Below are 12,072 nucleotides of genomic sequence, written 5' to 3' on the forward strand. Positions count from 1 at the left end.
TTTGTGACTAACAATAGACGAAGCCGACATGTACGTCTCAGAAAAGACCGGAGGCTCGCCTACAATCATGAACATATTCTTGCTTCTTCAACAGTGAAACGCTAAAAGCTCTTTATTATTATAAAACTACATTTTTGAATGATCCTCGTCTTTCTGCTCTGTTTTGATTCATATTTACATGCAATAGATCCACTAACAGCTCCAAATGGCTCAACATTCAAGCCTGCTGCACTTTTACGCACGGCTATTTCTTAATGTGTTGGTGCAAATACTTATTCAACTGTGCGTCGTTCGGTAAGAAGACAGCTTCCAAAATTTCACAAGACACGTTTATGTGCTGATGAATAATAATTTCCATCAGATGCCTATTTTGTTCTATTTATTCCCATGACGGGTATATGCATACATTGCGTAAAACCCATCAACATGCACGCAAAACCAGAGGGGCAAGCATTGTTTCTAAAGGGTTCATGTTGCGCAGGATTTAAAAAATCAAAAATACAGTGATAGTCCGAAATATACAAGCAACATTTTTAAATTTAATTTAAAATTCTAATTGTGAATAATTAAAATATCCACGGTCTATAAATTGCCATACAAGACTACGCAAATATTTTTAGTTTAAAGGTTTATTTTCCAATGAAGATAGTTCTCAGTATCTTTTGAAATGCAGGAATTTGGTAAATATGTCCCTGTGCACATTCCCTTGCTCTCTGCTCTGAGGCCACCGTGGAGCTTGTTTTGGACAGGCTGCAACCTGACTCTAATGTGCTGTGAATAAGAGACCTGAGCTCGGATTAAGACCGCCGCGGCTTGCCTGGACCCACAGCCCGATGTGCACATTGGGGATCCAAGGGGCTCCTGATGGAAGGCCTACATGTGAAACACAACCTTAAAATATCACACACTTAAGACGGTGCAAGCAACAAGTAATGCCCCGTGAGTGTACCAAAACACTCAAAAAACATGCAATCTGTGCTATCCACCGTCCTGCTTGCAGGCCGTTTTATATGGATAAATTGCAGGGGCACAAACAACTGGAGTGTCTTTGAGACCACACGCTCCGCCTCTTAGTCAATCCAGACAAATTCTACGAGTTGTGCTGAAGCTTTTACGCTGTAATTGAGCACAGGATGCACAGGAAAACCAAAGCCAGCTCTACACAGACCTGCGTTTTTATAGCTGCTATAGTATTCTGCTGCGCCTTTTTTTCCCCCTGACAGACAGACACCACAAAACTGGTCAAGCGTGATAGGAAGTCGCCACCTACACGGACTCAAAGTCAGCAGCTGAGGATTTTCAAAGACATAGAAACATATCATTTCTGTACATAACTACGGTAAGATTTCTACTTACAATAGACAAGTATCGTTAACCATTTGACTAAATTAATTTAAACAATTACCCAAAAAAAGAGAAAATAATTAAAAATTAAACGCCACATTTCTGTCAAATGTCAATTGTATTAAAGTAGGTCGTTCTGCTGATCGTCTCACCATCCTTGTGCGGTATTTGGCCATCAAAACTAGAGCCTGGCGCTGCGTTAAAGCTCTCAAAGCCAAAGCTTTGTCTGTACGGTCGACTTCAAGTTCGGGGGAGGGAGAGGGTCCTCTGCAGAGAGCAAAGGGCCCACCGTGCCCCGGATGGAGTTCCTTTAATTGCTTTTGCATTTAGGAAGGCTTAAGGTTACAAGATTGGTCGATAATGTGAGCCTGTAACGCTAAGTCGAGAAAAAGTCAAATTAACTTCACCTTGCATTAATAGAGTTTAATGAGATGTAGGCCTCTAATACACTATCTGGTGTAAGTTTGATTTTGACTCCAGATCTCTTAATAGTTACTAACTCATGACCGTACTTGGGAGAATTGTTCTCATCAAAACCCCTTTGGTTGATAATAACTTCCCCTAATGCGCCTTATGCAAAGAAAACATTCAGTTTGTTGCAGACTTTGGACAAATAGAAATATAATCATAATTACAGGCCATGCATTACTGTGAAAGAGATTTGATATGGAGATAGACAGAATCAGTGTATTTACTCAGGGATAGTGTTTTCTTGGCCTTTAAGTCCTTCGCACTGTCTTTCTACCTAAGTGCGCGCACACACACGCACGCACGCACACACGCACACACACATGCACGCACACAAACAATTGGCTTATGATGTTTAGATTAATTCAGACACTAAAAGCTCACTATAATATGATTTCACAGATATCGACGCAACCTATTTAACTTTAAATGAAGTGTAAATCCCTTCCTGGAGTGATAGAACCGCAGTGGTTTTGTCGGGAAAAGAAAGCAACGTACAGATAGCCCAATCCACATGCCATAAAACCTTGTTAGACAACAAGTAAACAATCAAGTCTGGGGTGGAACTGACAGTACAGTTTGGCGCCCTCAGTGTCTTGCAAAGAAACCTCCTGTAGTTTAAGTCTTGCAGAGAAATGAAAAGCCCCAGAGCTTTAGTACAGGCTGTTTTGTTGTCTTCATTTTGTGGTAGAAAGAAGGGCCACCCCACCTGCGCCTCAAAGCATCCATTGACTATATTCTATAAGCTCTAAATGAAAACACCATCTCTAGTGAAGTGTGCTGAGCAGGAGGCCGAAAAGGTACAGTGTGATTATACAAAAAGAAGACTGGTGCCAACTGCGGCCTTTTAATTCACAGTCTTATAGATGCATTTAAAGGTCCCAAAATACAACTTAACGAAACATGGAGGTTTGCGAAAAGTAAGACAAATCAGTGGTCTCATAGCCAAAACTAGGCTGAGCTAATCAATGCATTTATATTTTTCAGACAAAACATTCATTAAAAATATAAATATACGTGTTCACTTTCTTCTCCTTTGTATGTTTAAACATTGACTTTCTCCACAAACGTGTTTTTGAACTTGAGTGGCGCATGGTCTTGGCTCAGCTGTTATGTTGCTGGCTACACTGATACGAGCCTGGGGTTGCATGGGGGGATTATAAAACCGTCAGACTAAAACATGAAACAATCGGACTTGCACTTAGTTGCCTACAAATGAACGAGCAGGAATATGTGAGTAAATTAGAACCTGATTCGGCGAACAACTGTTGATTTATCCACAGGTGACAGAAATGTCGGCCGACAGCGATGGCGACGACAGAGGTGCCGGGTGGACCACACAGGGACCATGCAGGGAAACTGACCAACTCCATGGTCAACTGGAGCACCTCTGGCAAACCGGCGGAGACTCACGATGCTGGATTAGCCTGCAGAGTTTATCCTGGGAAACGAGGCGTCAGCAGGAGCAGGACAAAAGGACATAAACTGGACTTCTTTGGAGGAAATAAATTACCTTTTGTAAAGTAAAAATAGAGATAGAATGTGAAAGACAGAAATAAGTCGCAATTTGTGATGCAGGGATACAAACTAGGCTTTTGCAACAGGCTTAGCCTCTTATCTTAATTGCGCACTTGCTATTTGTGGCCTGGGGGATCGTAGCACAAAACAACAGTCAGAAGTTTAGAAAATTAATTTCCACTTTCATTTCAGTCTTCAAAATGTGTGCGCATGCTCAAAAATTGAAACATCTAATACATTTAATAAAGTCGGATTGAGTCTGGTGATCAGTAGACATTTTTTCTTTTCTTTTTTATTCCCTTGGATGCTTTGACTTAGGCGTAAAATAGCCTATATTATATGTTTGGTTGTATTTCAGCATTTGCATCTGCCTTTGGACGTGATCTCCCACAATGAATTAGAATATTTAAAAGTCGTCGATGCTAACGTGCCGTTTTGAAATGTGCAAGTCAAACTAACCCAACCCTCACAGTCTAGTTTAATCTGACATTTAGATGCCATTGCGTTTTTTGTTTGTTTGTTCCAAATGTGAAATTTTCAGTTAACGGCCACAGACAGCAGATATAGTCTGTCTCAACTAGTATTTATATCAAATAGGTTCTAGGCATATTCTATCTCATGGTAGTCAGGTTTATTCAGTTGACATCAAGAAAACGTTGCCGCTGGATTAAATGACTACACTTGCCTTTTATGTAGCCTGCGGATCCTGGCTGTTAATGATCGTGGCCACCAAATTATCATACAATAACTGCTTCTACTATCTCTCTTTTTTAAATCGTGTAGTTCAATCAAAAAGTCTATTTTACTTGGTAAGAAGACTAAACTATGTAAAACTCTTACCATTGGCTCTTACATTAATTTATTTAGGATTAAAACAAGAACTCTGAATACTGTCTGAAGTACCTGCGAATATGAAGCATCGGTTCATGCTTTACATTTTTAAAAGAGACAGATTTCAGTAGCCTAATCGCTTTTTGTAAGCACTTTTCCATAACCAATTAAAGATAAAGATAAATAAAAGAGTGCTGCAGAAATCGGCCTTATTATCTATTATCATTTGCAAGCTAAGTGTAGGCCTATTCTTTGATTATAATTAACGTGAAATATGTATTTTGTTTTGAGGGAATTCACTTAATGTGTTTCGCAAACAGAAGCCAAGCGAAGCAAACACACTGAATAGATTCAATGTAATCCGTTGATGCTCGCTATCGTCATTTAAAAAAAAACAAAAAAACACTTGGGCCATACAACCTACATGAAGGAGCACAGTAAATTATTTGGCATTTATATTTCAAACTAAAGAAGATGATCTACGCAGGCATCAGGACGGGAAAAGCCTGTCTGTGGAGGAATAAGGCGCCGACTGGGACATGGCTTTCACATAATCTCGGTCAAGTGCTTCCATTTGACCGCTGTCACGGCCTTGGATAATCTTATGCCTGTTCAGGTCTCTGTGGTGTATTACGAGATTACCTTCCAAACTCGTGCTTTCAAGCTTGACCAGAGCTATATTGCTGACCTCGCCTCCATTATAGACAGAGGCAGCGAAGGTCAATGTAAAGAGCATTGCCTAGTGTTGGCCCCGTCTGTGTTCAACCAGGTCGGACAGGCAGGCGAGAGACAGACCGTGCTGCTTATGGGATATGTGGTGAATTAGACCAATGCACTGATCAGAAAACCTCATAAGTTATGTGTTTGTTCCATAATACAGAGTTTCTGCCTTAATTATATCCTACAGATTATCTCTGATGATGCAAAATAGCCGTTTCGAATAATTTGACTAAAAAAAAATATCTTGAAAGAGGCTATTTTTCACTGTTCGTGTAACATGGCACTGAATACTAAAACGTCACAGGCTTTAAAATAGTCGATGTGTTGTTTGAGAGTGCACTTAACAGACAATAATTTCATTCTTACTTCACTTTCTTCACTTATTTGTGAATGAAACATGGGACTCCATGTCTATCTGAAATTAACTGTGATTCACTCTTTTGCCTTAGTGTGGCAGCAGAACTCAAGTATTGCACAAGGATGCAGTCCAGCCTCCTCTGTTTTCCTGCCACAGTCCTTGGGCTGTCCCATTAAAGAGGGCTCCTGCGAGAAGGGAGGGAGGCGGAGCGTTGTGCTGTGAGCTTTGGACTGTCACGTTATGCCCCTGCTTGGAGGCGGGACTTGTGGGCTTTGTTGTGGTTCTCTGCAAGCCAATAAGACGCGGACGTGCTCCCTCGCAGCCAATGAGCTGCCGCGCCAGTGACGTCACTGCAGTCCACTTCCGCTCTTCTGTATTTTTGGACTACAGGATGCACGGCGCAGTCAGACGTCGCTCATTTCTCCCATCTCTGAGCTTATTGTATTTATAACGCGTCAGAGGACTTGGGAGAATGGCAACGGTGCATTCTGTGGTCGTGGACGTATAAACACCAGACAAATGTGAGACAGTATAGTCTCTCACATTTGTCTGCTGTTTGTTTCTCCCAGCCTGCTGGTCATGCGCAAATCAGCACAAGATATCAGACTACTAGGCTACTATTTAAAAAATACTCTGCAGGGCCAGCCTTAGGTTGACTGTAAATAACCCAGAATCAGTGTTTGTTTAGGCTACTGAGTATTTGAAGTTTTTTTCACAAAACCGTGAAACAAACCATGAATATGTTTGTGAATATTCATCAGGTCATAATTATTCAGGGGAAGTTAAAACAAGGGCAACTGGACTTCGCTGAAGACACATGAAGACGTTTCGCCTCTTATTCAAGGGGCTTCTTCAGTTCTATAAATTATGAGGCCTGCATGAAACTCTCATTAAGAATGTGCTTCGAAATGTTAACCCATTAAGATGAGATATTAGACGTCAAAAATAAATATACAATTAATAAAAACTTAAGTGTAGTGGGAAATAATAGACAATGTAGGCCTATATCTACAACTGACAACAGCATCATTAATTATCACCACCTCTACGACCAATAACACAGCTACTATTGATATGACTACTACTTAAAGGCCTGCTAATAATACTAACATTTAACAATAATACTTATAACAGAATAATTTAGCACCCAGGTTCCGGATAAGGACTCTCAGAATAAAAACAATTTTAGATATCCTATAATATATAGCCTTTATTTTATTTTTCTTTTTTTTTCCGCACACACACACCTTATGTATGAGTGTAACACGTATGCCTATGTTTATATAGATATAATTATTGGTAGAAGTTTTAAAAATAGTATTATTAAAATATCTAGGCCTAACCCAATTTACGACAGAAACCAACAGGCCGTTGTGCTTGAAATTATTGTGAGAACATCTAATGCATAAAGCCATTACATTTCACTAAACGGGCTAAAACAGTTATATCACCACGTAAATCTGCCAAACAGGTGGGAAAGACAGCCGGAGGAGCTGGAGCTGTGAATAAGGAGGGATTTGGTTTCATGCCTGACATTTGACTGCCAGTAAGATTGAATCATAGTCATTAATGCAGCCAAACCAAGCACACTGGGATGTTGGGTTGTTGTTTTTTTTGTTATTTTTGCTGCTGCTGCATTACAACCTAGTCAATCAAAAATAAATTATTTTAGAACAAAAAGTAAATATTCACATTCTATACGCTACCACGTTATTATCGACAGTGAACGACGGACGATAAGCGCGTGACCGGGGACGAAGTGGCCCAAATACGTTCAGTACGTGCCGTCTTTTCCACACCACCAAACTGCTAACAGCGAACGTTAAAATCAATTCAATTGAATTGAATTCCCTTAAATGAAAACTGCAGTTCACCTCATTTAGTGGCCTACCAATATTTTCCTATATTTTATTTAAGAAAGTGACGCATTTTCAAGCAAAACATGTCCATGTATCCTTTAGAAAATGCACCAAATTTAATCAATCAATTAAATTCAAACCATATAGAAAAATGTTAAATACAGTGACCCAGAGTAATTTTCTTATTTCTGATTAATGCAGCAATCACGGGAAGCCTACAGAAATGGTCAAACTAGAATCAAAGAGACAAAGGGACTCCTTTGTATAGCCTACATACACATAGGCCTATGTATTTAAAAAGCTTAGAGGAGACAAATAAATAACGCGGTTGAATGTTCATAAATTTGTGTGTGTGTATATGTATATATATATATATATATATATATGTATGCATATGCAAAGTTGTACGAGTAAAGTAGCTGCATATCAGTAAACACAACGCATAAAGGCAACGTTAATATTTGAATTTATCAAAAGTGTGACACGCAGTTGAAAAGTAACCTTGAACGTATGGATTTTACCTTTAACATATTTATGAATAAAACAAAAGCACTAAGAAACACACTTGGGGAGAAAATGACACGTTTACCTCAATGCCCTTCAACTTTAAATGCCCTTGCTATAATTTTGTTACTTCAGCGATTGTTTTAATTTTACAGTCACACACACAAAATAGTGAGTAATAGTCTTTTTTCCTTTGCAGTGGTTTATACATCTTAATTATTAAAAGTTTTCCAGCGCTTTCCACCTGCATTTGTTTAGACTATTAGGGCTGCTGTCTCGGTCAAAATATTAAGGCAACTATCTATTAGGCTATAGAATGAAATGAATAATAATAACAATAATTTACTGCTATTATTAGTAGTAGCAGTAGTACTAGTAGTAGTAGAAGAAGAAGAAGAAGTAGGCCTTCAAACTCTGTATAGGACCAGTGATAATCCTGATAATCCACTTGAGTATGTCACAAAGTCGTCGCTAGATGGCGATGCCAGACTATTTTCCAGAACAGACAAGGCCCATCTGACTTATTTCCTCTTTTTCCAGAGCCAAACAGGGCAATACTACACATTGCAAATATTTGGATTTCAAAACAGAATTTGTATAGCATATTTGTATTAGTGGATAAAGAAAGCTGTTTGCAAAGCCACTACAAGAAATTCTTCTCCATTGAAAACTAATGTGTAACATGCAGCAGGAAAATGGGCCTTAAATTGTTTTTTAAAGTGTTGGGATCATAGAAGAGCATTTTTTTTGACAAGAGGTTGAATGTAATATATATATATATAAACTGAGCTATCATCAGGGTCTCGTGCGATGAATCTGATCCATTTTCAACATAATATGGATAAAAAACCAAGTCCATATTTTATTGGGACGGACTTTAATACCGACATACTGGACTCACGAACACAAACAACCTGGATATCATGCCGAAATTTACTTTATATACAACCACATGAATACGCAGACATTATAAAAGCTATAATTGATATGAAGACATATCCCGAACGATTATCTAAGCATTATAATAATAAGAATTGCACCATGGATGTGATACGAATGAGAGCACGGGTTCATATGATAAGACTAAACTTCATACAAGCTAAGCATGTGAGTAGGTTTTTAAAAGAAACCAGGAAAGATTAATATTTAACATTCCCAAGGTCCAAATCCGAATCACCGTCACTTCCTGTGAATCTTCGCATTTATCACTCTCGTTAAACTTGCAGATAAAGGCGTAGCTCGGTGGCGCACGTCTTTCTGAGCTGGGGTCAGTTGTGTTGAGAGTGAGCATGCCAAAAGAAAAAGAAAGTCACACATTCTGCAGCTATAGGCTATATTTTATACCCCCCCCCCCCCCCCCCGACCCGCTTGATTCCGTAAGGAACATTTAACAAGTGGCAGGAAATGGAGGAAAATTTTGTTCCAGAAGCTCCGGGAAATCATTTGGAGACATTCAAATAAATCATGTTCAGTCAGGAAGGAGTTTCGTTGTTCCAATCCATAAGTCCTAGCGCGTGAGCATGTGTGTGTGTGTGTGTGTGTGTGTGTGTAGGCCTGGCAGTTTATCTCCCACAGATAGTGTCCGTAATACAAAACTAGCTGATGGTTTTCAATTTGTTGACAACTTTCTTCTCCTTCACGCGTCTGTTCTGAAACCATATCGTGACCTGTCTCTCGGACAGGTTCGTCTGGGCAGATATCCTCCTCCTTTTGTCCTTCGTGATAAATTTATTGGCGCCGTACTCGCGCTCGAGTTCCTTCAGTTGCACCTTGGTGTATGGCACGCGCTTCTTTCTTCCACGTCGATAAGAGACAGAATCTCCTCCGGCGTGGGACACCGCGTCTGAGAGAAAAGAGACAAAAGAAGGTGTTAAAAGCTGCTTCTCAACAAGTGGTTCAACCTCACTCTCAAAATGATATTTTTCTTCAAACAAATAAAAATCTCAGCACATTTCCACATGCTTTCAAGTAATATCACATATTTGAAGATTTCCTGTAGGATTATGTAGGATAATATATCCATAAATCAAGGAAAAATAACAACTTCGTGATAATAACAGTTTATTAATAAAAAAAAATGTTTACTTTTTTTTTGGAAAGGAAATTTAAAAAATAATCTCAGCGCATAGTGATTTCACTTCTTTCATGTAAACTAAAGATTTTTCCATTCCGTGCATTAATTAAATTTCAGTCATTTTGTTGTGACCTATTTATCATACTGTACTTTCTTCTGCAAGTTGACACAGCAACTGCCATTCTGTACAATGTGCTTTCTGTTTGTCAAACAGCTCTGTCCTGTGAAGGCTGGACTCTGAGGGATAGAGCCTACCTGGTATGGAGGACTTCCACATGTGTCCAGGCTGGGGCTGCTCCTTGGCGCAGTAAACCTGGCCATTCCAGCCGTTGGCGGCGAGAGTCCACGGTTGGTAGCTCTCCATAGGCAGCAGGGACTCATGTCTGGCGTCTGACGGCGCACCGATAGTTGGCACCACAGGAACGTCCAGGTAACTGGGAACAGGTTGGTATGGACCTGAAGGGTATGTCGGATAAAAAGCGAATTCCTTTGCTCGAGAAGTGAAGTCGTCGCCCGAGGCGGACGTGTCCATGTATTTCTCTCCGTACACGGAGGGGGGCTGCGCTCCGCACGACTTTATGCTGCTGTGATGCGACATTCTGCACGGGTAATAGCCACTACCGAAGTACCCATATGGCAGGGACGCGCTGGATGAATTCTGAGCTGCAGAGCAAGGGCTGCACTGTTTCACTGGCTCGCCCATACCGGAGGTGGGCACGTCGCTGGACGAGTAAGCCGTGCTGGGTGCCAGGGACGCGGGGTGCGCCATCAGATTCCTACACTGGTTCGCAGCAAAGTTGCCACCAGCAAAACCCTCCATGTTCTTGCTCACTTCATCGGAACCGCCGCCGTTGTCGTAGAGGAACATCACCGACGGGTCGACCCAGCGAGGACGGAGGAGCAGTGACGTTGTCATAGCACGGCATCCAACATTGAGGCTTCTGGCTCTTTTTTAAAAAGCCCAGAGACTGAAAAAAGGAGATACTGGTTCCCAGAGAGTAATGCCACTCTGACGCGCACAAGAGCGCAGAGGTTGCTCCGTCATTGGTCCAGATGTTATCACGTGACCAGGCTATGCAAAGAGGACGGTAAACATCACCCAGTACAGATAATTAAATGGAGAAAAATGCGGCGAAGTAAGGTGACCGTACCTATAAAGGGACTTGGTTTTGATCGTGTCTGCTTCAATTGAGATGGATGTTGTCCCTTTATTTAAAAATTACGGCAGATACACATACAGTGGCCTCTTCTTTTTCATATTACTTTTTATTCCAGAATCCCAAATGCCCGAATTAGATATTATTGGTATGAAAATGATTCGCTTTATGTGTGAAGTTCAAATAAGACTCGATTATTGAAAAGTGGTCAAAACAGCTATGACTCATCCATCTACATATGACTATGCATTTCTTTATGGCCTATACGCACGCACATTGACTAGCCTAGCCTTTGTCTGCGACGCTATACTTACTGGGTGTAATTACACAGACATTTACCACATGAGATTCCCATTTAGAAAAACACAATGTTAAAAGATATTTATTCCACGGGATATACAAGGAAATAATCGTAGACTACTTCTGCCGCCCGTTGATGCATAGATCCACTAAGCAGTATGCTATACCCCTCAGTCCGACCTCAAACAGCGTTCAGTATAGGATGTAGAAATGGTACAGAAAAGTATGAGAGTCGACATATTTCAAGGAATTTCATTCATGTAGCCTATGCAAATATTTCTAGAAAACAGTCAGAGACACGGTCTCCTTTAAATATCTCCATGCCAAATTCAGTTAGAAATAAAAGAAAATCGGATGTAACGTCATGGTTTTAGGTAAATATTAAAGACACTAGACTTCCGACATGTTTGCAATATGCAAAGACAGAAAAAAGCTCTCCACTTGACAGTGCATGCGTGTTTTTACATAGGAGGTAGATGCGGCTGGAGGCCAAGGTCAAGTTGAAAGTTGCTGTCTAGCCATCCAGCCTGTCGGGCTATTCAGGCTTTGAAGGGACCGTCTGAGCTCTTGAAAAGAGCGGAAGAGGGGTGAGAATTCCTGTCCCAATGAAAGCTATTGGAGGACATTAACTTTTACTATCATTTTGTTTTCTCCACCGTTTATTCTCACGAACTAGTCTGTACCCGCTTCACTTGGGTGGTGCGTACTTTTGTATCCCAACGTTGGAAATATAAAAAGGTTGCTGTATTTTTATTTGCAGATCTTTTTGGAGGTGTTGTTGGCGGATACGTGTGAAAATGATGTTGATCTCCGAGAAGAGGTTACAGGATAGACGTGTCGTGTCTAGTGTGTGTGTGTGTGTGTGTGTGTGTGTGTGTGTGTGTGTGTGTGTGTGTGTGTGTGTGTGTGTGTGTGTGTGTGTGTCTGGTCTGCTGGTTT

At 40.5% G+C, this 12,072-nt stretch overlaps 1 protein-coding gene and 1 long non-coding RNA gene across 2 annotated transcripts; one reads left to right on the forward strand and one right to left on the reverse strand.

Moving 5' to 3' along the window:
* Positions 1-769: 769 nt before the first annotated feature.
* Positions 770-3,599, forward strand: LOC119907612. The gene is made up of 2 exons (XR_005445124.1): positions 770-1,339; positions 3,096-3,599. It is a non-coding gene; the product is annotated as an uncharacterized LOC119907612 (long non-coding RNA).
* A 5,352-nt stretch (positions 3,600-8,951) lies between these two features.
* On the reverse strand, positions 8,952-11,828 carry LOC119906723 (homeobox protein Hox-A13a). Its single transcript, XM_038724057.1, has 2 exons — positions 9,932-11,828; positions 8,952-9,445 (listed from the first exon to the last, which is right to left on the reverse strand). The coding sequence occupies exons 1-2, from the start codon at positions 10,590-10,592 to the stop codon at positions 9,198-9,200; spliced, it is 909 nt and encodes a 302-aa protein (XP_038579985.1). The 5' UTR covers positions 10,593-11,828; the 3' UTR covers positions 8,952-9,197.
* Positions 11,829-12,072: the final 244 nt, after the last annotated feature.

The sequence above is a fragment of the Micropterus salmoides genome, unplaced genomic scaffold (assembly GCF_014851395.1).
Source record: "Micropterus salmoides isolate LMB-PRFRI ecotype aquatic unplaced genomic scaffold, ASM1485139v1 Ms_hic_scaffold_17, whole genome shotgun sequence".
NCBI classification, from domain to species: Eukaryota; Metazoa; Chordata; class Actinopteri; order Centrarchiformes; family Centrarchidae; genus Micropterus; species Micropterus salmoides.

Bases quoted from the DNA above. Each gene is read 5' to 3' on its own strand.
- LOC119906723 (XM_038724057.1), bottom strand. From the start codon at position 10,592: ATGACAACGTCACTGCTCCTCCGTCCTCGCTGGGTCGACCCGTCGGTG. The intron at 9,446-9,931 runs GTAGGCTCTATC...CTTTTCTCTCAG, and splicing joins GTGGAAGTCCTCCATACCAG to ACGCGGTGTCCCACGCCGGA.